Source organism: Bufo gargarizans, chromosome 7, assembly GCF_014858855.1.
Source record: "Bufo gargarizans isolate SCDJY-AF-19 chromosome 7, ASM1485885v1, whole genome shotgun sequence".
Classification (NCBI taxonomy): Eukaryota; Metazoa; Chordata; class Amphibia; order Anura; family Bufonidae; genus Bufo; species Bufo gargarizans.
Genome location: NC_058086.1, coordinates 172,156,901 through 172,181,925, shown reverse-complemented (window position 1 = coordinate 172,181,925; position 25,025 = coordinate 172,156,901). Strand labels below are relative to the sequence as shown.

Sequence of the window (25,025 nt, the reverse complement as noted above, 5' to 3'; positions counted from 1 at the left end):
CTGCTCTTACAGTATAGAGTCCATAGTCTCACTGCTCTTACCGTAGAGTCCATAGTCTCACTGCTCTTACAGTAAAGAGTCCATAGTCTCACTGCTCTTACAGTAGAGTCCATAGTCTCACTGCTCTTACAGTAAAGAGTCCATAGTCTCACTGCTCTTACAGTAAAGAGTCCATAGTCTCACTGCTCTTACAGTACAGAGTCCATAGTCTCACCGCTCTTACAGTAAAGAGTCCATAGTCTCACCGCTCTTACAGTAAAGAGTCCATAGTCTCACTGCTCTTACAGTAAAGAGTCCATAGTCTCACTGCTCTTACAGTAAAGAGTCCATAGTCTCACTGCTCTTACAGTACAGAGTCCATAGTCTCACTGCTCTTACAGTAAAGAGTCCATAGTCTCACTGCTCTTACAGTAAAGAGTCCATAGTCTCACTGCTCTTACAGTATAGAGTCCATAGTCTCACTGCTCTTACAGTAAAGAGTCCATAGTCTCACTGCTCTTACAGTAAAGAGTCCATAGTCTCACTGCTCTTACAGTAAAGAATCCACAGTCTCACTGCTCTTACAGTATAGAGTCCATAGTCTCACTGCTCTTACAGTAAAGAGTCCATAGTCTCACTGCTCTTACAGTAAAGAGTCCATAGTCTCACTGCTCTTACAGTAAAGAGTCCATAGTCTCACTGCTCTTACAGTACAGAGTCCATAGTCTCACTGCTCTTACAGTAAAGAGTCCATAGTCTCACTGCTCTTACAGTAAAGAGTCCATAGTCTCACTGCTCTTACAGTAAAGAGTCCATAGTCTCACTGCTCTTACAGTAAAGAGTCCATAGTCTCACTGCTCTTACAGTAAAGAGTCCATAGTCTCACTGCTCTTACAGTAAAGAGTCCATAGTCTCACTGCTCTTACAGTATAGAGTCCATAGTCTCACTGCTCTTACAGTAAAGAGTCCATAGTCTCACTGCTCTTACAGTAAAGAGTCCATAGTCTCACTGCTCTTACAGTAAAGAGTCCATAGTCTCACTGCTCTTACAGTACAGAGTCCATAGTCTCACTGCTCTTACAGTAAAGAGTCCATAGTCTCACTGCTCTTACCGTATAGAGTCCATAGTCTCACTGCTCTTACAGTACAGAGTCCATAGTCTCACTGCTCTTACAGTATAGAGTCCATAGTCTCACTGCTCTTACAGTACAGAGTCCATAGTCTCACTGCTCTTACAGTATAGAGTCCATAGTCTCACTGCTCTTACAGTATAGAGTCCATAGTCTCACTGCTCTTACAGTATAGAGTCCATAGTCTCACTGCTCTTACAGTATAGAGTCCATAGTCTCACTGCTCTTACAGTAAAGAGTCCATAGTCTCACTGCTCTTACAGTACAGAGTCCATAGTCTCACTGCTCTTACAGTATAGGTCCATAGTCTCACTGCTCTTACAGTATAGAGTCCATAGTCTCACTGCTCTTACAGTAAGAGTCCATAGTCTCACCGCTCTTACAGTAAGAGTCCATAGTCTCACTGCTCTTACAGTAAAGAGTCCATAGTCTCACTGCTCTTACAGTACAGAGTCCATAGTCTCACTGCTCTTACAGTAAAGAGTCCATAGTCTCACTGCTCTTACAGTAAAGAGTCCATAGTCTCACTGCTTTTACCGCAAAGAACCCCTTTCTATGTTGATGTAGATACCTTCTTTCCTCTAGACGCAGAGGATGTCACCTTGTCATGGTCAAAGGTGAAGGTCCCAAAGGTTTTGTACAATATCACACTAGACCCCTAAAATGATTCAGTCCCACTCCCAGGTTGTCTTTGTGTCCAGGCACTGCTGCATACATCCTGGTGCCCGCCAGTGCCACTACCTGGCAGTAGCTCCATTAGATGCGTTGGAGGAAACACGCGCCGCCCCTCCCCCCAGGGCTGGATGTTGGCAGGTCTCTGGGGTTCGGACAGTTGGCGTCCCGAGTCAGGATTCAGACCACAGTCATAGCCTAATAGGGCCGCTCTCTGGTGTTCACTCCATTCCGTTCACACTCTCCTCTGTTGATCAGGTGGACCGCTTCATGTTTGAGGGTGTGGAGATCCCGCTTGTGTCGACCTGCGCTGTTTTCATTACCATGAATCCTGGATACGCCGGCCGCACAGAATTACCGGATAACCTGAAGGTGACGCATCGCTCGGACCAGTATCCCCAGTACGGGCGATGCACTCACCGGTTTATTTCATTACGTGTTTGTCCTTCCAGGCGCTCTTCCGTCCCGTGGCGATGATGGTGCCAGATTACGCCATGATTGCGGAGATCTCCTTATATTCTTTCGGATTTAACAATGCCAAGATTTTAGCTAAGAAAATAACGACAACTTTCAAGCTTTCGTCCGAGCAGCTGAGTTCTCAGGTGACCTAAGGGCTCGGGACAAAGACATCTGAAACTTTCTAATACACCTCTATTTTCTAGATCTCTGCTTGCCTTTTTTGAATTAAAACATGTTCCTAAGCTTCAGGGGGTTGAAAACGTGAACAGACCGAATACTTCTCACAGCTGAGAGTTTTCTACAATTTTATCCAGTCCAGACAATCCTCTGGACTCCTTCGGAACTTGCTTGTGCTGATACCTTGTGTAAAAGCCTTGGATATTTGTGCTGCTGATGGGTTAAGCTCACAGGATTGTAGACTGGATACAATTGTAGCAAACCCTCAGCTGTGAGAAGCATCCACAAGGCAAACAATGTCTCCGTTCACTGACAGCAAGCAGAGATCTTGAAGTAGTGAGACATTAAACCTTAAGGACTACCAGGACGTTTTCATTGTATGCTTTATTGATGCACACATCAGTGATGACCACTGGACTCTTGCTTTGCAGGATCACTATGATTTCGGAATGAGAGCCGTAAAAACCGTCATTTCTGCTGCCGGAAACTTGAAGAGAGAGAATCCGACCATGAATGAGGTGACGCCATTCTTTTGTCTGCCTTTGTGTGTTTGGAGCCGCTTTCAGATCAGATCAGCTTCTCTTAGAAAAGTTGCAGGGAATTTGAAAAGCTGGATCGGTGCAGGTGCTGTTTATGGCAGCATGTATGTGGTGCATCCCTTCACGGGATACAGGCTGCCATAAACAGCACATGACGGTTCCCGCAGAGCCGTGAGCCGTGACAGGGAATTCTGTTCTGCCATGCAAATCACATCACATCCTTCTTCTGGGATCTGTGCAGGAGCTAATCTGCCTCAGAGCTATCCGAGATGTCAACGTGCCCAAGTTCCTGCAGGATGATCTGAAGCTCTTCAGTGGGATCGTGTCAGACCTTTTCCCGAGGATTGAGGAGGAACCTATTGATTATGGAAGCCTGGAGGAGGCAATTCGTAACACCTGCTCCCAGAGAAACCTCAAGGATGTGGATGGTAAGAGAAAATCTGTGTCTTGGTCCTTCAAACTCACTCAAGTCCTGTAGATCCATGTCCGATGAGAACATTGGATTTGGATCTACTGCTCCCCGTTATCAGCCAATCTACAATATCCATCCAAATGGAGGTCGTATCACTCAATATCATGTCATTTTCTGTTCTTCTATCAGGATTTGTGACCAAGTGCATACAGCTCTATGAGACCACCGTGGTACGACATGGCCTGATGCTTGTGGGACCTACCGGTTCAGGAAAGTCGGAGGTTTGTGATGGATTTCGTAGCACTGACCATATATGATGATGGCAGGGAGTATGATTGTCCCTTCTGTCTCCTCAGTGCTATAAGGTCCTTGCAGCTGCTATGTCATCCCTGAAGGGTCTTCCTTCTGTCAGTGGAGGGACCTACGAGAACGTTCACTACTATGTCTTAAATCCCAAGTCCATCACCATGGGTCAGCTGTACGGAGAGTTTGATCTTCTCACCCATGAATGGTAAAGCATTGCATCCTGAATACTGAGGCTCCTTCCGGAGGTCTCCATTGAGATGTCCCATTACTGCTGATTCTGTACTCATTTTGTAGGACGGACGGGATCCTCTCATCGCTCATCCGAGGAGGCGCCTCATCTTCAGATCCAGACAAGAAGTGGTACATGTTCGATGGCCCCGTAGACGCCGTTTGGATTGAGAACATGAACACGGTGCTGGATGACAATAAGAAGCTGTGTCTGAGCTCGGGGGAGATCATAAAGCTGACAGAGGTGACCGCGGACCACTCATTTCTCCAACTCTAACCTTCCGGCTCCAGCCCTAACTCTTCATCAGACCTCGAGCATTGGCCCCTCGTATCTACAGCCCACTAAAATGTCCTCTTCTCCTTTAGGCCATGACCATGATGTTTGAGGTCCAGGATTTGGCTGTTGCTTCTCCGGCTACAGTTTCCCGCTGTGGCATGGTGTACCTGGAACCCAGTATTCTTGGACTCAGCCCATTTACCGAATGCTGGCTTCGTCATATTCCCCCCGTCATGAAACCCTACGTGGAGCAGTTGGAGTCTTTGTTCTCACGGTTCCTGCAGGTAAAAATCATTGGTGTTGTCGATGCAGCCAAGACATCTTCAAGACTTACTGTCTTCCTTTTCAATCTGAACAAAAAGAGCTGCAGTGTAAAACATGGAGAGGGGACGTAGATTTTACTTCTCAGACCTCCGTAAACTTTGCAACCATACTTGAGTCATTGATCCCAGCTGTACCTGGTGGAGCAGAACTGCAGTGTAAAGCATCCACATTGTCATTACTAATGATCTTGCACCCGCCTTGTATCCTGAACCACACTCATACCCCATCTCTTCTCTTCAGGGTTCCATCCAGTTTGTGCATCGTAAAGTGAAGGAAGTCATCGCTTCCACCGCCAGTAACCTGGTGACGAGTCTCCTTAAGCTGCTCGAGTGTTTCTTTGAACCTTTTATTCCAAGAGAGGTAAAACCCCTTAATATTCGGTCTCCATGTCATGTTCGGTATTTACTTATCTTGTACTGATTCTGAGTTACAGCCTGTATTATACTCCAGTCATACCCAGAGCTGCATTCATAGTTCTGCCATTTTTGAAGTTATCTGATAGGAGGGTGTTTCTCTGCCTAACGCCTAGTTTTCCTGCGTCTGTGCATTATACCTGGCCGTACACAGCAGATATAGATTAGCTGGACCTGTTCATTTCTGTGGTGTCGGCCACTGTATAAGGGACATGACTCTGCCCCAACAGCTGATGTCGGGGGTGATAGCAGTTGGGCTCTTGGATCCTTTTGTGTTCAGGAGATAAGCCACCACAAGAGGGTCCGGAGGGGCCAACGGGTTCATGGGAGGACAGAGAGGTCTGGGGGCAAAATGGTCTAAAGGGAACAGAGAAGCTTAAAGGGGTCCTCTCACTTTAGTAAGTGGCATTTATCATGTAGAGGAAGTTAATACAAGGCACTTCCTAATGTTTTGTGATTCTCCATGTTGTCTCCTTTGCTGGCTGGATTCATTTTTCCATCACATTATACACTGCTCATTTCCATGGTTACAGACCACCCTGCAATCCATCAGTGGTGGTCGTGCTTGTACACTATAGGAAAAAGCATCGGCCTCTCTGGTGGCCGGGACCATGGGGGGCACATAGGCTAGCGCTTTTTCCTATACTGTGCAAGCACGACCACCACTGATGGATTGCAGGGTGGTCGTAACCATGGAAACAAGCAGTGTATAATGTGATGGAAAAATGAATCCAGCCAGCAAAGGAAGCAATATGGGTAATAACAATACATTAGTAAGTGGCTTGTGTTGACTTTCTCTACATGATAAATGCCACTTGCTGAAGTGAGAGGACCCCTTTAAAAGTGACAGAGGAGGGGGCAGAGGAGGTCTGGCTGCAGCTTTCCCACCTCTTCTCATTCATAACACATGCACACTTGGCCAGGGTTGTTTGACGCCACTTTTATTACATGAGGACGTTCATTCTGACTTTCCAGGGACTGAAGAAAATCCCCCAAGAAAAGCTGGATCGCATCGGGGAGCTGGTGGAAAGCTGGTTCATATTCGCCCTGATCTGGAGCGTGGGAATCACCGGCGACTCTGATGGCCGCGTGCTCTTCAACACATTTTTGAGGGAAAAAATGATTTCTGAGAAGGTAAAACAAGTTAACGTGAGCAGCAGCCATGTTATTGAATCTGCATCTGCTGATTAAAACTACTTCTGAGTAACTACAACTCCTAGCATGCTGTGACAATGATAAGTAATCACAGCTGGGGGGCTCAGGGATCCTCCACCTCTTGAAGCAGAGGGCTCACATATTCTCCTCTGCACTACATCCCGCTCCACCTGTATCGTATGACTATACATCTCTGCACAATCCTCAGGTGACAGTACTCTTCCCAGAAGAAGGCCTGGCCTATGACTATGTGCTGGATGATGCTGGCATAAGCAGCGTTGTGGAGGATGACGATGAGGACACGCGGAGGAAGGTGAGACGTGTGCGCCATGCGTCCTCCTGTGTAAGGACGCCAGCACCGCCGCCTGTGATTCCACATGCTGACATATGTTTTCTCCTTGAGGTGCGCTGGGTGAACTGGATGGAGTCCTCCGCTCCTTTCTCCATAGCTCCTGACACCAGCTATGCCGACATCATCGTGCCCACTCTGGACACCATACGAATGTCGCATCTCCTGGGGATGCTGCTGGCCAACAAAAAGCCGGTGAGTCCATAGGAGGCATTATGACAGCAGCGCCTGAGCAGCAGTCATTATACCTGGACTCATCAAGCATTTTGTCTGCAGGTTCTGTGTGTGGGTCCTACAGGTACAGGGAAGACCCTGACCATCTCTGACAAGCTTCTGAAGAACATGCCCCAGGAATATATCAGCCACTTCCTTATGTTCTCTGCAAGAACCTCAGCCAATCAGACTCAGGACCTGATCGACAGCAAACTAGACAAAAGGCAAGAAACATTTCAAAGGGGGTAGGGGGCGATTATCGGGGGGGCAAATACGCAGACATTAGTAGGATTCATCTACTTGCAACTATTAGCTCCAGCTATCTATCATTACAGGAGGAAGGGGGTGTTCGGACCACCCCTAGGGCGCTATTTTATCTTCTTCATTGATGACATGAACATGCCAGCCCTGGAGACATACGGAGCACAGCCACCTATCGAGCTCTTGAGACAGTGGATGGACCATGGAGGATGGTATGACCGCAAGCAGATAGGTAAGGACCCACATGAACAGTAAAAACAGGGAGTGGCACTAAAAAGAGGACCCCCCTCCAAAAACAGACCCCATACTGCAGTCATTTAGCCTTGATGCATATGGCAAAACCTCGGGGTCCAGGGATCCCGAATGAAAGCTGGGCTCATGACCAGTGACCTTTCCAACCTTTGCAGGAGTCTTCAAGAAATTAGTGGACATTAATTTTCTGTGCGCCATGGGACCCCCCGGAGGCGGCAGGAATCCGGTGTCGCCTCGTCTCACACGTCACTTCAACTACTTGTGCTTTACGGAGATGGGCGACAGCAGCAAGAGAAGGATCTTCTCCTCCATTCTGGGAAGCTGGATGGGTAAGTGACAAGGACGAAGGAGTAGGATGGACACTATGTCCGATGGTTCGGAATATCACATCATCCTGGATGAATGGAATTTTGCTTGAATTAAGTCATCAAGTATTAGTGCTTGTATCCTTCACCAGTGGAGATCTGGAAGCTTTGTGCCAAGAATGAAAACTCCCCTGTGCTCCTGCCTCCGTAGGTGCAGGACCTGAAGCTGCCGACGTCAGGCGTATTAGCTCTCCAGACCGGAGCACGCATGTCGCACTACCCTTCGTAATGCTGTGGGCTGATCTGTGCGCACTCGCATTTCTTTTCCTGTGTATGTTATGCATGGTCTTCTCCATGTTATGGCAGTGCCTGTGGGTTTGCATGGCTCCTTGCTTTCTGCTGCTGCTTTACCACGCTGGGCTCACAATGGCGTCACTGGCCTGCAGCCATAGGGCCAGTGCTTCATGCATATGGAGAGTGCACAGCAGGACTTGTTATGGAGGTATCACAAAGTACCCGTCCAGCCATATAGAAACTTCTTACCAGTTATCCTGTCCACATCCCGCCCCATCTTATGTTAAAAAGGCTCCGTAATATGCATAATGAATAATGAATAAACACTTTGAATCACATTAGCTCCATATCGAATCCTGCACTGCGCTGCCCTCTCTGCCTATAGCACTGGCCCCATACTCCAACTTCAGCCGACATCGTGACACCGGTACAGCGGTCGCACTGATATCAATACATATCTCCTCCAAGGAGCCCGCCCACCCAGCGGACACAGCCGTCACATGGAGAAGACACGGAAACGTCTCCGTACAAAAGAAGGACAATGCATACAGATCACCTCTCCAGGAGCGCCCTGGTCTGTCCAACCACCTGGCCCCACTACAGAAGATATTGATCCCTCTTTCCTCAGCGGTTCCTTGCCGTCTACCTGATCTCTGCCTGCAGAGTATGTCAGTGACCAGGCGGCACTTGTATGTCCGTCCTCGCTGTGTCAGGCAGACATTACCTCCTTTACAGACTAGATGATTAAAGGTTACGTTACAAGGGGTTGATCAGCGAGGAAGCAGCTTCTGCTCTTGAGTCTGGGATATAACTGCATGAATATAAAGGTAAGACGTGGGGCACATTAGCCACACTGAGACACAGACTCTATTTCAATGTCCGGAAATCCATTTAAAAGCAGATGTATGTGATATGAACCAGAGATTTATAACTAATGACATCCAGTATTTTACTAGTTTAGCACAGTTACTGAACATCTACTATGTTCTGGCTGGATGACTTGGAGAGAGAAGTTACAAGGACGCAGTCAGTAAGTGAGGAGAAGGACCTGTATACCTGACAGGTCAGACACAACGTAGGAGAAGCGCAGGTTACAAGGAAGCAGAGCAGATAGACAGACCTGATGAAGGACCATCTCCTCCTGCACTAGATCTGTGTCCTGGGGTAGTCCTCTGCTCATTACCCCAATGTTGTCAACCTGTGCACCGTCCCATCGGTGGACTGTGGCTCTGCACGTGTTTATCGAAGGTGAATCTGCTTAATCAGCAGTTGTCTTCCGTTCCTTGCAGAAGGGGCCCCGGCAATTCAGCCCCTCACAGAGCAGCTGGTGGAGGCTACAATCAAAATGTACAAGACCATCACATCACAGCTGCTCCCCACCCCAGCAAAGTCTCACTACACGTTCAACCTCCGAGACCTGTCCAAGGTTTTCCAAGGAATATTGATGGCTGAACCAGCTAAGATCAAGGTGAGCATGCACAAGAGGTACCATGCAAAGGTCGATGCCAGGTGAAGGAGGTCTTCTGGCTTTTTGGGGGATTCACTCCCTATGGTATGTACTGCTGGAGCAGTTGTCATTGATGCTACTGTCTCTATTCCCTTTCCAAGGACAAGGTTTGTCTCCTGAAGCTTTGGTACCATGAATCGTGCCGGATTTTCCAGGACCGGCTGGTGAACGATGAAGACCGGAAATGGTTTGATGACCTCATGAAGGGACAGATGCAGGAATTCGGAGCCGCCTTCGAGGAGGTGATACCACAGCAGCCCATACTGTACGGTGATTTTGTGACCTCTGGATCAGATGCCAAATCATATCAGCTCCTTGAAGACCGAGAAATGGTATGAAAATCCAGAAAACCATTAAAACTGGGCTTGCCTTTGTTCTAAGTCCTCGTTCCGAGGTAATTAGTTCTGTGTGTTCCATCAGCTCCTTCGGGTCATGACGGATTACATGGAAGATTATAATCAGATCAACACAGCAAAGATGAAGTTGGTCCTTTTCCTCGACGCCATTCAACATATTTGCCGCATCAGTCGGGTCCTGCGCCAACCGCTTGGCAACGCCCTGCTCTTAGGTGTTGGAGGAAGTGGAAGACAGTCCCTAACCAGACTAGCCAGCCACATGTAAGGAGACGCACAGAACGCTGTCTTAGTTACGATGTACTGGTTCATTCTTATAGATTTACTTTCGTCTGTTATCTTTTCAGGGCAGAATATGAATGTTTCCAGATCGAATTATCAAAAAACTATGGAATCCCAGAATGGAGAGAAGACATTAAGGGAATTTTGCTGAAAGCCGGGCTGCAGAATACTCCCATCACTTTTCTTTTCACCGACACCCAGGTTGGTTGCCACCATCTTTTCTACGAGTATATAGAGAGATGTCATCAAGAGATTATTTTACCCTGTTCTCCAGATCTTCAACCATTTCTTCTTCAAATAACCATTTCTCTTTAAGATTAAGAACGAGTCATTCCTCGAAGACATCAACAACATCCTCAATTCAGGAGACGTCCCCAACTTGTATGGACCTGAGGAGCAGGATCAGATCGTCTCAGTCATGAAACCAGTGGTGCAAGACATGGGGCAACCGCCAACAAAAGCCAACTTAATGGCGGCCTACACAAGACGAGTGAGGGGCAACATTCACACAGTGCTGTGCATGAGGTACGTCTCCCTGACATTTCCACCACTGAACGAACAAGAGGATTGGTGGACATCTCATCTTCATCCCTCTTTTATAGTCCAATAGGCGAGGTGTTCCGCTCCAGGTTGCGGCAGTTCCCGTCCTTGGTGACTTGTTGCACCATTGACTGGTTTGACGAGTGGCCAGCGGAAGCCTTACAGTCAGTAGCCTCTTCTTTCCTAATGGAGATCCCAGAGCTCGAGTCTCGAGAATCAGTCGTCCAAGGCATGGTAAGTTGGAGACACTTAGTGTCCTGAAGCTGCGATGAAACTAAAGTAGATGCCTGGTAATTCTGTGCATTGTCCTGACACAGATCCAGATGTGTGTGGAGATGCATCAGTCGGTCGCTGTCAAGTCCAAGCAATACTTGGCCGAGCTCTCACGACATAATTACATCACACCCAAGAGTTACCTGGAGCTGCTGGGCATATATTCCAGTCTGATCGGTAAAAAACTGATGGAGATCAAGACGGCCAAGGAGAGGATGAAGAGTGGGCTGGACAAGGTAAGGTTACCATCCCCCTCCTGAATCTTCATCCTTCATCGTGTTACCTTTTTTGTCATTAATTTATCTTATTTTCTATTATTTTATCATAATTTGCTTTGTTGCTTTGATCGGACACATTTCACCTGATTTGCACAAGTGAAGACGTTTCATCCACTAGCTGCAGAAAGTGACCCCAAAGTCTGCAGCACAACAGTGTTATGTATGGTGTATTCTGCTGCAAATTACCCACAGATCCTCTGAAAAATGTGGATTTTAAATCAATTTTTTTATTTATTTTTTTAGATTCTTAGGAAATCCAAAGGCAAATCTGCACCGAAATCTGCATCAATCAGTGCAGGTTTGCCTTGTGGATTTTCATCCCGCAAATCCAACATGTGTGAACTTTTCCTAATGATTTCTGTTTCCATGTAGAAATGTTGTAAATCTTTGGTGGAATATCAAGTGATCGTGATCTTTGGAAGCCCTCGATATCTCCACCTGGGTGTATTCATACGTGTTAGATGATATGATAACCGTGGAGAACAGAAGCCTCCTACACACAGGGCTCTTGGCACCCTGATCAGGGCCCAATTAGCGTCATTCATCTTCCATTTTACCACATTTGTGTTGTACTTTCTCAGCTCCTTCACACCGCCGAGGATGTTGCCAAGATGCAAGAGGAATTAGAGATTATGCGCCCATTACTGGAGGAGGCGGCACAAGACACGGTCACCACTATGCAGAAAATTGAGGTAAACCAATACATTATCCAGGAAGAGGTGTAAAAGGTTTTCCATGTCTGGGCAGTATTTCCAGATATTTTTGCTACCAGTTCACTAAACTCGGGAACTTTCTGTTGTATTTCAGGAGGACACAGTAGTAGCTGAAGCCACCAGGACCAATGTGCAGGTAGAAGAAACTAAGGCCACAGAGAAGGCGAGCAAAGCTCAGGAAATTGCAGATGATGCCCAGAAGGACCTGGATGAGGCGCTGCCGGCTCTGGACGCGGCTCTCGCCAGTCTAAAGTCTCTTAATAAGAATGATGTCACTGAGGTGGGTGAAGCTGATCGTACGGAGAACTTGTCTGTCTCCAGCAATGGGAAATGAATGGATTACATTACGTGTGGGTTCCTTCCTCAGGTCAGGGCCATGCAGCGTCCCCCAGTTGGTGTAAAACTTGTGATTGAAGCCGTCTGCATAATGAAAGGCATCAAACCAAAGAAAGTGGCTGGAGAAAAACCTGGAAGTAAAATAGACGACTACTGGGAGCCGGGGAAGGGTCTGCTGCAAGACCCGGGCAAGTTCCTGGAGGGGTTATTCAAATTTGACAAGGTAGGAGTCGGACAAGCATTAAAATAATAAAAAGGCAAGGATTCATGATCTCACGAGCTGCTCTTCCTCCTGTTGTCAGGATAATATTCCAGATGCTGTTATAAAAGCCATACAGCCCTACATTGATAATGAGGAATTTCAGCCGGCAGCCATTGCCAGGGTCTCAAAGGCTTGTACCTCCATCTGTCAGTGGGTTCGGGCCATGCATAAGTATCACTTTGTGGCACATGCCGTGGAACCCAAAAGAGTAAGTATATGGATTCCTCTACATTTCCATCATCTTATGTCTATAAAACTGACAGGGCCATATATCTGAATGAGTGCCTGCTCTTACCGTCACGAATCCTTTCCATCAGTGAAGATTAAATCTCCAGCTTTGGAGGGATTCTCCGCCGTACAAGCTGGCACAACAGACAAAATGGTGAACAGTTCTTCCAACTGTAACCTCAGTGAGACCGGGTCCAACCTAACACACCACCTTCATGGTAGTAGGCCGCGTTTCCCCATACATTTCTCTGTTTTGTGCAGCAAGCGCTGAAAGAAGCTCAGGAAGATTTGGCAGTGACCCAGAAAATCCTTGATAAAGCCAAAGCTCGACTGAACGAAGTAGAAGAGGGAATTGCCACTTTACAAGCAAAGTATCGGGACTGTGTGTCCAAGAAGGAAGAGCTGGAACAGAAATGTGACCAATGTGAACAGAAACTGATCCGTGCTGATAAGGTAAAGAGACCAATGCACTTACCGACCTAAAGCTGCATTATTCAGGGAGCCACTGACTTCCTGTCATGTCTTCTCTTGCTAATACTCATTCACTTGATGGTTTCTCTTCTTGTAGTTGATCACTGGCTTGGCTGACGAGCGTCAGCGCTGGCAAGATACAGTCCTAAACCTGGAGAACCTGCTAGTCAACGTTACAGGAGATCTGCTGCTCTGCGCTGGCTTCTTGGCTTATTTAGGACCATTCACGGTGAGAATCTGGTATAGAATTGCTGTTATGGACAATGTATTACCTGTCATTGATTATATGTCTGCTGTCTCCTCAGGGACAATACCGGACATCCCTGTTTGAGCAGTGGACCAAGAAGCTGAAGGATCTGCAAGTACCATGCACACAGGAGCCATCCCTCATAGGGACATTGGGAGACCCCGTGAAGATCCGCTCCTGGCAGGTGAGAGCTCTAGAAAATGGGGCTTCAATGGTAACAGACAACACAACACAACTCCAAAAAACCTCTAAACCCTCCGACAGCTCTGCAGTAGAATGGTATGGGGTGGAAGTATGTTAACCCTTCACTGAAGCCTTCTCCTCTCAGATTGCAGGACTTCCTAACGACACGCTGTCTGTGGAGAATGGAGTCATAACTCAGTATTCACAGCGCTGGTCTCATTTCATTGACCCGCAAGGCCAAGCCAACAGGTGGATCAAAAACCTGGTGAGTTGACGTGTGCAAGACAAGACGGACGAACGTTTCGAGGGGTTTGTTCTGGATCTCATTCTCTTGTATATAATGTCATCTTGGACAGGAGAAGGACAACGGCTTGGACGTGGTGAAGCTCAGTGACCGGGACTTTTTACGCAGTTTAGAAAACGCTATCCGCTTTGGGAAACCGTTTTTGCTGGAGAACGTAGGAGAAGAGCTGGATCCTGCACTGGAACCTGTGCTGCTCAAGCAGGTAAGTAATGTGCGTTATCAGCGACTTCATCAGTTCTTTATTAGACCGTCTTCCTCTGATCCCTACCTGTCCTCTCTCCATATCACAGACGTACAAGCAGCAGGGTAGCACTGTGCTACGCTTGGGTGATGCCGTCATTCCCTATCACGATGATTTCAGGATGTACATCACAACCAAGCTGCCAAACCCTCATTATCCACCAGAAATCTGCACCAAAGTCACGCTCATCAACTTCACTCTGTCTCCCAGGTAATGGCATTGACTGTTTACCACGGGGCTGCACATGTGAAAACGACTGCCCCGTGTATTAAACGTGCTGCATGTGGTTTCTCTACCCATTCGGGCTCTCAGATTTTACTAACTTCTGGACTGTAAGATTCCTATAGATATATTGGCTGCTTTCATGGTCTTTGGCCATTGAATGTGTTCTTTGCAGAGTCTAAGTCTTTCCATTTCCATACAGTGGCCTGGAGGATCAACTCCTCGGACAAGTTGTGGCTGAAGAACGTCCAGATTTGGAAGAAGCTAAGAACCAGTTAATTCTATCCAATGCTAAAATGCGTCAGGAGCTGAAGGAAATTGAGGACCAGATTCTCATGCGCCTCAGCTCCTCACAAGGAAATCCAGTGGATGACGTGGATTTGATCAAAGTGCTGGAGGCCTCAAAGGTGAAAGCTGGAGAGATCAAGGTGAGTGAACGGCAGAGATGATGTAGGGCTCATTTGCCAGCCATGGACTCGGTCGTAGCTTGGAAACTTTTTCTGTATATTTCTCTTTTCTCTCAAGGCAAAAGTTCAAGTTGCCGAGCAGACAGAAAGAGATATAGATATCACCCGGCACCAGTACGTCCCTGTGGCTGTAAGGACACAGATTCTGTTCTTCTGTGTCTCGGATCTGTCCAACGTAGACCCCATGTACCAGTACTCGCTGGAGTGGTTCCTGGGTATCTTCTCTGCTGCCATTGCCAATTCTGAGAGAGCAGGTAAGGCCTGGAAATCTCTAGCTCTCATGGTACTCCCATTAATAGTAGTTATCACCACCAGACTCCATCTTTAACCTCTTCTTGATTTTATTTCTATTGTCCTTCACTGTCATGCACCTCTTGATGGTTGTTTCTGATACTGAATCTGCAGTAAAATATCTGACGGCCACCTTCTTCATCCGGCAGCAGTCCTGTATCAATGGACAACTTCAGATATCCCTAACTTCTTAGAGAAGCCGCCATTTTATCCTATAGTGTCCAGTATTTGTCCGGTATATACTGGATGGTAAAGCATGCCATGGAAATAGGATGGCATCTTCTCTAAGACGATGGTCAGCCATAAGACTGTGGCCTGATCCTTATAATCTACAGGCTTCTCCGCCTCTTCTGGGTTGCCATGTTGTATCATATGTGGCTCCATGTGCATGCTATGAATGGGTTGAGAGACTTCATAATGATTTGTTCTTCCAGAATCTGTTGAGAAAAGAATCGACAACATCAACACCTACTTCACCTTCAGTCTCTACAGCAACGTCTGTCGGAGTCTCTTCGAAAAGCATAAACTGATGTTCTCATTCCTGCTGTGCGTGCGGATTCTCATGGACAAAGGTCTCATCAATATGGTGAGCGCAGGATACAGCCCATGGTATAGAGCAGCTCTAGAGTCGGAACCTGGAGCGACCCGAGGGCTGTCAGTACTATACAGAGCCAGGTCAGGGGCACCAAAAGTAACCTCACCTGCGCCTCACGCCTCAATGGTTGTTGGAGAACTTTTAACTAAACCCAGCAGCCCTTGGGTGGTCCAGCGGCATAAAGCATTGCAGGGCACACCTTAAAAATCACTGGTTACCTAGTGATCCTCCAGAGCGGTCTTCTCTATTAGGCCGGCACATGAGGCAGATACAGGAGTTGTCTGTAATGGGTATTCCAGTAATGCTGCCATTCTTCTTGCCATCTTCATTACCATGTATAAGTCGCTGTCTTATAATGTATACAGGAAGAATGGCGCTTCCTGCTGTCCGGCGGCACGGCCCCCAGCGCTGGCGGACAACCCCTGTGCTGAATGGCTGACTGAGCGAGCGTGGAGAGATGTCCAGGCCTTGAGCATGCTGAGCAACTTCAGTAGCATCAAAGAGGAAATCATTCAACACCAGGAGGAATACAGACGGATCTGCGACAGCTCCGAGCCGCAGCGGTGAGCCCATGACTATATGCGACCACTGAGCTGGCGAATGCCCATAAATCAGCCCAGCAGTGACAGGACACGGGCGGCCAGGAGACCCAATGACCTGCGTTCTGTTCATTTTAGGGAGCAGCTTCCTGGTGAATTGGACCAGAAATTAGATTCCTTCCAAAAGCTGCTGATTCTACGATGTCTAAGAGGGGACAAAGTCACCAACGCCATGCAGGACTACGTCTGCCAGCACCTGGGGCAAAGGTTCATCGAACCTCAGGTAAGTGGACGCAGGCAGTCCCATCTGTGCTGGAGCGGAGACATATTTTTTTTAGACACAGAAATTGTAATGTTAATTCTTGGACCTAGACCGCAGACCTGGGAGCCGTATACCGCGAGTCTTCACCTGTAACTCCGTTGATCTTCATCTTATCGCCCGGCACCGACCCAGCCGCGGATCTCTACAAATTTGCTGAGGAGATGAGGTTTTCCAAGAAGTTAACGGCTATATCTTTAGGTCAGGGACAGGTATGTACCCACTAACTACCCTCAATCCACCATTATACAGGTCCTTCTCAAAAAATTAGCATATTGTGATAAACTTCATTATTTTCTGTAATGTACTGATAAACATTAGACTTTCATATATTTTAGATTCATTACACACAACTGAAGTAGTTCAAGCCTTTTATTGTTTTAATATTGATGATTTTGGCCACAGCTCATGAAAACCCAAAATTCCTATCTAAAAAAATTAGCATATTTCATCCGACCAATAAAAGAAAAGTGTTTTTAATACAAAAAAAGTCAACCTTCAAATAATTATGTTCAGTTATGCACTCAATACTTGGTCGGGAATCCTTTTGCAGAAATGACTGCTTCAATGCGGCGTGGCATGGAGGCAATCAGCCTGTGGCACTGCTGAGGTGTTATGGAGGCCCAGGAGGCTTCAATGCGGCGTGGCATGGAGGCAATCAGCCTGTGGCACTGCTGAGGTGTTATGGAGGCACAGGATGCTTCAATGCGGCGTGGCATGGAGGCAATCAGCCTGTGGCACTGCTGAGGTGTTATGGAGGCCCAGGAGGCTTCACTGCGGCGTGGCATGGAGGCAATCAGCCTGTGGCACTACTGAGGTGTTATGGAGGCCCAGGATGCTTCACTGCGGCGTGGCATGGAGGCAATCAGCCAGGGGCACTGCTGAGGTGTTATGGAGGCCCAGGATGCTTCACTGCGGCGTGGCATGGAGGCAATCAGCCAGGGGCACTGCTGAGGTGTTATGGAGGCCCAGGATGCTTCGATAGCGGCCTTAAAGAGGACCTTTCACTACTCTACAAACGAAAAACTAACTATACCTGTGGGCAGAGCGGCGCCCAGGGGTCCCTCTGCACTTACTAGTAAGTCTGGGCGCCGCTCTGCCCACAGGTATAGTTAGTTTTTCGTTTGTAGAGTAGTGAAAGGTCCTCTTTAAGCTCATCCAGAGTGTTGGGTCTTGCGTCTCTCAACTTCCTCTTCCCAATATCCCACAGATTCTCTATGGGGTTCAGGTCAGGAGAGTTGGCAGGCCAACTGAGCACAGTAATACCATGGTCAGTAAACCAGTTACCAGTGGTGTTGGCGCTGTGAGCAGGTGCCAGGTCGTGCTGAAAAATGAAATCTTCATCTCCATAAAGCTTTTCAGCAGATGGAAGCATGAAGTGCTCCACAATCTCCTGATAGCGGCTGCATTGACCCTGCCCTTGATAAAACACAGTGGACCAACACCAGCCGCTGACATGGCCCCCAGACCATCACTGACTGTGGGGACTTGACACTGGACTTCAGGCATTTTGGCATTTCCCTCTCCCCAGTCTTCCTCCAGACTCTGGCACCTTGATTTCCGAATGACATGCAACAGTCCAGTGCTGCTTCTCTGTAGCCCAGGTCAGGCGCTTCTGCCGCTGTTTCTGGGGAATGCGGCACCTGTAGCCCATTTCCTGCACACGCCTGTACACGGGGGCTCTGGATGTTTCTACTCCAGACTCAGTCCACTGCTTCCGCAGGTCCCCCAAGGTCTGGAATCGGTCCTTCTCCACAATCTTCCTCAGGGTCCGGTCACCTCTTCTCGTTGTGCAGCGTTTTCTGCCACACTTTTTCCTTCCCACAGACTTCCCACTGAGGGGCCTTGATACAGCGCTCTGGGAACAGCCTATTCCTTCAGACATGTCTCTCTGTGTCTTACCCTCTTGCTTGAGGGGTCAATGATGGCCTTCTGGACAGCAGTCAGGTCGGCAGTCTGACCCATGATTGCCGTTTGGAGTAATGAACCAGGCTGGGAGTTTTTAAAAGCCTCAGGAATCTTTTGCAGGTGTTTAGAGTTAATTAGTTAATTCAGATGATTAGGTTAATAGCTCGTTTAGAGAACCTTTTCATGATATGCTAATTTTTTGAGATAGGAATTTTGGGTTTTCATGAGCTGTATGCCAAAATCATCAATATTAAAACAATAAAAGGCTTGAACTACTTCAGTTGGTGTGTAATGAATCTAAAATATATGAAAGTCTAATGTTTATCAGTACATTACAGAAAATAATGAACTTTATCACAATATGCTAATTTTTTGAGAAGGACCTGTACATTCCTGTAGCTCTCCTGCTCCTGGCAGTTTGTTTTGTCCTTTGCATTGCTCGAGATTTCCCATTTTTCTGTCTCCAGGGTCCTCGGGCTGAAGCCATGATGCGTAATTCCATGGAGCGCGGAAAGTGGGTGTTCTTCCAGAATTGCCATCTTGCCCCAAGCTGGATGCCCTCATTGGAAAGACTAATAGAGAGCATAGACCCAGATAAGGTAGGTACTAGAGCAGTCTAGTCTTTTACATTTAGTGGTGCACCATTTCACTGACTAGTATTATAACTTGGCTGTTTGGTTAGGTTCACCGGGACTTTAGGGTTTGGCTCACCAGCATGCCCAGTAACCAGTTCCCAGTATCCATTCTGCAGAATGGCTCTAAACTCACCATTGAGCCCCCGAGGGGTGTGAAGGCAAACCTCTTGCGCACTTACCTGAGCCTGAGTGATGCACAGCTTCATGAAAGCAGGAAGGTAAGTCCCTGACTTCTGTGTACTCCTCTGATTATTCCAAATATATAGAAAGGAATTTAAATCATAAGGTTAAGGTCCTCCCGGCCGATCAGCGCAGTTCTAGCAGGATCTGCAACACAATGTGTATGGGGATGCATTTTTGGGGTCAGGAGTGATGGACTGGACGGGACTCCTGGGTTCTCTGAATGATTTGCATCCTGTGTAAGCAGTACAAGAGCTATTCCTTTACTTTCCTCATTTTTTGCACTTTGCTCGTTTCACCCCCTAGGCTCCTGAATTCAAGTCTTTGCTGCTGTCTCTCTGCCTTTTCCACGGGAGCATACTGGAAAGGCGAAAGTTTGGACCGTTAGGGTTCAACATTCCTTATGAATTCACAGACGGAGATCTCAGAATTTGCATTTCTCAGCTGCGAATGTTCCTGGAGGAATATACAGACATCCCCTATAAGGTGAGTCCATGCGATGGAACAGGATGTTTGCACCTAAAGGAGACAAGAGTGTGCAGAGATATTAACGTTGTGCTCTCGCTCCAGGTCCTGCGTTACACGGCTGGGGAGATTAATTATGGTGGCCGCGTCACAGATGACTGGGATAGACGCTGCCTCCTGAACATCCTGCAGGACTTTTACCAGCCTCCAGTCCTAGAAGAAGGTTACAAGTTCTCCGAGTCTGGAGTATATCAGCAGATCAGTCCGGCCTACGACCTAAATGTGAGAGATCCTGGCTATGGCCTGCCACACACATAGACCACTGATAATGGACCTCTTGTGGTCCTGGAGTCCCCCCTTTTAAAGGCTATATACACCTTTGGGGCCCAAAAATTTTTATGATTGCATTTTACTCATTTTGGGCTAAAAATCATTTTTTCAATTGGTCGATATTAAAAATATTGAGCCGTTCTGTCTCAAAGTGTTTACAGTTTTTCTAGTTGCGTGAATGTCACTTTGTGCTCTTATCTGTAAATTACTAAAAGGTAATAAACACCTATTTAAAGGGCCCTTTACAAGGACCGAGAATTGAACAGATCACCACTAACGAGTGTTCATAGTAACGCTCTTCAGCAATGATCTGGCAGTGTAAATGCACCGCCAATTACCCGATGAACGAGCGAAAAGCTTGTTCATCGGGTGATTGGATCCTTTGTGCAGCAAAAAAAATAATCCTCATTTCCCGGTGACAGATGGTGCTGTGTAAAAACGATCTGCTGCTGGGAAACGACGAGTCTGTATGGGGAAGAGCGGTGGCACTAGCGGTCACTCCTCCCCATACTCTGGAGGAGTTCACTGCAGCACCGGTCTCCTCCACTAACAATCAGCCGATTGTTGGGAAGGAACGCTTCCTTCCTATCAATCTGCTTGTACCTCGTCCCATGTAAAGGGTCCTTTAGCCAAATTCTTATCAATAAAATAAAGTCAGAAATCAGAGATAATCTGATCTGCCTGACTCAGCAGAGAGAAAATTCAGGTCCTGCTACTAGATAAACTCAAAGCTGTGTCGGGAAAACGGCTCAATATTTTTAGCTCAAAACGAGTACAATGCAAAAATATTAAAAAATGCCACCAAAAGGTGTACATAGCCTTTAAGGGTCCGGAGTGAATCACCGCAATCAACATAGCATTTTGTCACTGACCGCACTGCAAAATGATAGTATTCTGCACTTACATTTGGGTGGTGACCATGTTTCTCCTCTTTGCCGTCCTCTCTCAGGGTTACCTGCAGTACATCCGATCTCTTCCTCTCAACGATTTGACAGAATTGTTCGGACTCCATGAAAACGCTAACATCACTTTTGCTCAGAATGAAAGCTTCGCCCTGTTAGGATCTCTCGTGACCCTGCAGCCGCGCACACAGAGTACAGGAGGGAGTCGTGACGAGGTGAGTGCCGTCAGATCATACGTCTCCTAGGTGACTGTATTGGCCGGGTGGTTAATGATGGTGTGCGTTTCTATAGATGGTGGAAGAAATTGCAGAAGGGATCTTGAAGAAGATTCCACAGCTCATCTCAGTGCAGGATGTGATGGCAAAGTACCCGGTCATGTACCAGGAGTCCATGAACACCGTGCTGATACAAGAAGTTATACGGTAAGGATCGGGCATCTGCCAGATGTGCTGCATCGGGTATTGTCGTTACTACATTAGTCCTTGTCCCCTCAGGTATAACCGACTCCTCGGCATCCTCTTCCAGACCCTGAGAGATCTGCTAAAGGCAATGAAAGGCCAGGTCGTCATGTCCTCTCAGCTGGAGCTCATGGCGAACAGTCTTTATAACAACTCTGTGCCAGAACTGTGGAGAGCCAAGGTGAGTGCCCTGCCCAAATTTAGGCTAGGGCTACACAACGACGTGTCATGCGACAATAAGTCGCACGACACAGGGCGCAACTACAGTGCAACATGTGTCGCGCGACATTGATGTTGCACGACAATTTTTATAATGACACGTCTATGGTGTCGCACTGCGACATGCTGCGACTGTTGCAGAAAAATCTATTTCAAATAGATTTTTTGTGTGCGACACCATAGACTATCATTATGAAAATTGTTGCGCTACACATGTTGTCGTGTAGCCCTAGCCTTACAGCCGCCCCGGGTCAGACTCGGCAGTGCACCTGAATTCTGTCTCTTTTCAGGCTTATCCGTCCCTGAAGCCTCTGGCCTCCTGGGTCATAGATCTTCTACAGAGAATCAACTTCCTTCAAAAGTGGATCACGGACGGGATCCCTTCTGTCTTCTGGATCAGTGGACTGTTTTTCCCTCAGGCGTTCTTAACGGGAACTTTGCAAAATTTTGCAAGAAAACACGTGATTTCTATAGACACAATCTCCTTTGATTTTAAGGTGAGCTTAACACCTAATGCTGCATATCTCCCGGGCAGAGAACCCCAGAAACATTCATTTTTAACGTAAATTTGTTTTCCCTTAGTCCTAACAGCAGCACAAGTGGGGATTCCTCCCCTGTGAAGCCGGTCAGGACAGGCGGAATTTTTATTGAAAGAAAATTACTGCCAAGTATCAATAATTAATTAAACCCACCCCTATATAGGATCCCCCGCCCTGGCAGGAGGTGCTTTTTAGCAAGTAGAACTAATAACTGAGATGGGGTGGGAAATTTGTGTGCTGCTGTTAGGACTAAGGGAAAACAAATTTACGTTAAAAATTAACGTTTCCCTGTCGTCCTAACCAGCAGCACAAGTGGGGACTTAGCAAGGAGTACTACACACAAATTGGGAGGGACCCCCTTACTCATTTTATTTTTTTCTAAGAGACAGCGGCACTTAGAATAGACTGTCCAAAGGCCACTCCCTTAGACCGTCTAGAATCTAGACGATAATGTCTAATAAAGGTGCTCTGGGAGCTCCAGGAAGCGGCAGCACAGATCTGGTCTAGCAGAATCAGCTTCTTCTCAGCATAGGAAGTGGAGACTGCCCTGGTGGAATGGGCAGTCACAAAGGAGGGAGGAGCCAAATCCTGAGATAGGAAGGCTACCCGGATAGCCTCTTTTACCCACCTGCTCAAGGAAGGTTTAGAGGCTTTCAGACCTTTGTTTTTACCGGCATAAGACAAGAGGACGGATGCCCCTATCACCTGTCCTAAGACATCGAAGGACAGGAGCGAACCTACCCAGACGCTCTGGAGCTTCCCCACAAAAAAAAAAACTGCGGCCACAAATGCCGCACGTCAACCCGGAAGTCGTCAGATGACGTACTTCCGGGACGCAGCAGGAGCGCCGGCCACGGGCTTACGGAGAAGCAAGAAAAATCCCAGATGCTGAATGGCATCACACGAACAGGGGCCTGGACCCAAGAGGGAAGCCCAAGGGCATCTCAGAAGGTCTTTAAAAAGGCAGTAACTTAGCAAATTTAAGAGACTCCAGCTTGGGAGACTCGCCTGTCCCAAGTTCACAGGACAGAAAAAAAGCACCTCCTGCTAAGGCGGGAAATCCTATATAGGGGTGGGTTCAATTAATTAATTATTGATACTTGGCAGTAATTTTCTTTCAACATAAATTCCACCTGTCCTGACCGGCTTCACAGGGGAGGAATCCCACTTGTGCTGCTGGTTAGGACGACAGGGAAAGGCAGTGATCGCAGCCGATGCAGCGTCAGTTCTGTGGTAATGTCACTTTTGTTCTTGCTCAGGTCCTCAGTGAGACGGTGGCGGATCTGAAAGAGCGCCCCTCGGAGGGATGTTATATACATGGATTATATCTGGAGGGAGCTTGCTGGGACAAGACTACTACGCAGTTGTCAGAGTCGAGACCCAAAGAACTTTACACGGAGATGGCTGTCATCTGGCTCCTCCCTGTTGCTGAACGCAAGCCGCCCGTATCGGGGACATACCTGTGCCCCATTTACAAGACACTGACAAGGGCAGGTAAGAGAACAGGAACTGATACAGATGATAGACTTTATCTTATTATGGTGTCATCATTGACTCTTCCTCTTCTCAGGAACTCTCTCCACCACTGGCCATTCCACTAATTACGTCATTGCTGTGGAGCTTCCCAGCAGCAAGGCCCAGTCACACTGGATAAAGCGTGGAGTGGCCCTAATCTGTGCCCTGGATTACTGATGACGATCCAAGGACAATGTTCATGTGCGGTCACAGGTCACCCCACCAGATGCAACCAGTGATCGCCGCCAGCCCCTGCACCAGACGCAACCAGTGATCACGGCCAGTCCCTGCACCAGACGCAACCAGTGATCGCCGCCAGTCCCTGCACCAGACGCAACCAGTGATCACCGCCAGTCCCTGCACCAGACGCAACCAGTGATCGCCGCCAGTCCCTGCACCAGACACAGCAGTGATCGCCGCCAGTCCCTGCACCAGACACAGCAGTGATCGCCACCAGACACAGCAGTGATCGCCGCCAGTCCCTGCACCAGACACAGCAGTGATCGCCGCCAGTCCCTGCACCAGACACAGCAGTGATCGCCGCCAGTCCCTGCACCAGACACAGCAGTGATCGCCGCCAGTCCCTGCACCAGACACAGCCGTGATCGCCGCCAGTCCCTGCACCAGACACAGCTGTGATCGCCGCCAGTCCCTGCACCAGACACAGCCGTGATCGCCGCCAGTCCCTGCACCAGACATGTTGCTCAGCCTTCTCCATTCAACACTCTGCACCTTTCCATTGGCAAAAGTAACTAGAGGAAACAAAATAATAAAAATTCACCTTTGTATTTCAATTCCTCGTCATTCTTAAGATATCTACCTTCAGAACTTAGTCGTTTACACAGTTGATTGTTGAACAGGGTTTGTTACAATGTATCAGTGCAGGTAAAATGCGTCACTTGGTAGAGGCTTATCTAGACCCTGCCGATTAGATGTTTGAGAAGGCAGCGCTGCAGCCTTCTCGCTTTTTGCAGCAGGCCAGTGATGTCAATGGGGCTGAGCTGCGCCCAGGCCAGTGATAATATTCGGGAAACAGAAGGCCGCAACGCTCCTGTGAACGCCACTACCTTCTCAAACAGCTGATCGTCAGGGGTTCCAAGTGCTGGATCCCTGCTGGTCAGATGCTGATGATCTATCCAAAGGATAGATCATTGGCAATAAGAAGCGTTAATTTTAACGTAAACTTGTTTTCCCTTAGTCCTAACAGCAGCACAACTGGGGAGTTCTCCCCTGTGAAACTGGTAGGACAGGTGGAATGGAATTTTTTGCTACCAAGACAATTAACCCAAGGACGCCCGCCCTTAAACCAGTGCTTTATCAGCAAGTACACAAACAAAAATAGGGTGGGAAATTTGTCTGCTGCTGTTAGGACTAAGGGTAAACAAATTTACGTCAAAATTAACGCTTCCCTTACGTCCTAACCAGCAGCACAAGTGGGGACCTAGCAAGGAGTAACAGACAAATTGGGAGGATTCCCC

The 25,025-nt window shown here is 47.7% G+C and overlaps 1 protein-coding gene across 1 annotated transcript in view; it reads left to right on the top strand.

Annotated features, from left to right (window-relative positions):
- Window positions 1–24,307, top strand: part of DNAH1 (dynein axonemal heavy chain 1) — a 45,221-nt gene extending 20,914 nt beyond the window's left edge. The window contains 48 exon segments of the mRNA XM_044300865.1: window positions 2,040–2,153; window positions 2,234–2,383; window positions 2,849–2,935; window positions 3,198–3,384; window positions 3,558–3,649; window positions 3,725–3,879; window positions 3,969–4,146; window positions 4,269–4,463; window positions 4,744–4,863; window positions 5,892–6,050; window positions 6,280–6,615; window positions 6,697–6,857; window positions 6,969–7,126; window positions 7,302–7,475; window positions 9,035–9,213; window positions 9,354–9,584; window positions 9,673–9,869; window positions 9,953–10,088; window positions 10,204–10,412; window positions 10,490–10,661; window positions 10,745–10,936; window positions 11,560–11,670; window positions 11,786–11,971; window positions 12,059–12,250; window positions 12,330–12,497; window positions 12,779–12,970; window positions 13,086–13,217; window positions 13,294–13,419; window positions 13,564–13,683; window positions 13,775–13,924; window positions 14,013–14,173; window positions 14,388–14,613; window positions 14,711–14,906; window positions 15,378–15,529; window positions 15,904–15,945; window positions 15,947–16,101; window positions 16,216–16,360; window positions 16,450–16,608; window positions 18,772–18,903; window positions 18,987–19,157; window positions 19,426–19,605; window positions 19,690–19,866; window positions 20,864–21,031; window positions 21,108–21,238; window positions 21,311–21,455; window positions 21,784–21,990; window positions 23,292–23,526; window positions 23,603–24,307. Coding sequence (XP_044156800.1) covers window positions 2,040–2,153; window positions 2,234–2,383; window positions 2,849–2,935; window positions 3,198–3,384; window positions 3,558–3,649; window positions 3,725–3,879; window positions 3,969–4,146; window positions 4,269–4,463; window positions 4,744–4,863; window positions 5,892–6,050; window positions 6,280–6,615; window positions 6,697–6,857; window positions 6,969–7,126; window positions 7,302–7,475; window positions 9,035–9,213; window positions 9,354–9,584; window positions 9,673–9,869; window positions 9,953–10,088; window positions 10,204–10,412; window positions 10,490–10,661; window positions 10,745–10,936; window positions 11,560–11,670; window positions 11,786–11,971; window positions 12,059–12,250; window positions 12,330–12,497; window positions 12,779–12,970; window positions 13,086–13,217; window positions 13,294–13,419; window positions 13,564–13,683; window positions 13,775–13,924; window positions 14,013–14,173; window positions 14,388–14,613; window positions 14,711–14,906; window positions 15,378–15,529; window positions 15,904–15,945; window positions 15,947–16,101; window positions 16,216–16,360; window positions 16,450–16,608; window positions 18,772–18,903; window positions 18,987–19,157; window positions 19,426–19,605; window positions 19,690–19,866; window positions 20,864–21,031; window positions 21,108–21,238; window positions 21,311–21,455; window positions 21,784–21,990; window positions 23,292–23,526; window positions 23,603–23,724 — 7,863 coding nt within the window. The 3' untranslated portion in view covers window positions 23,725–24,307.
- Window positions 24,308–25,025: the final 718 nt, after the last annotated feature.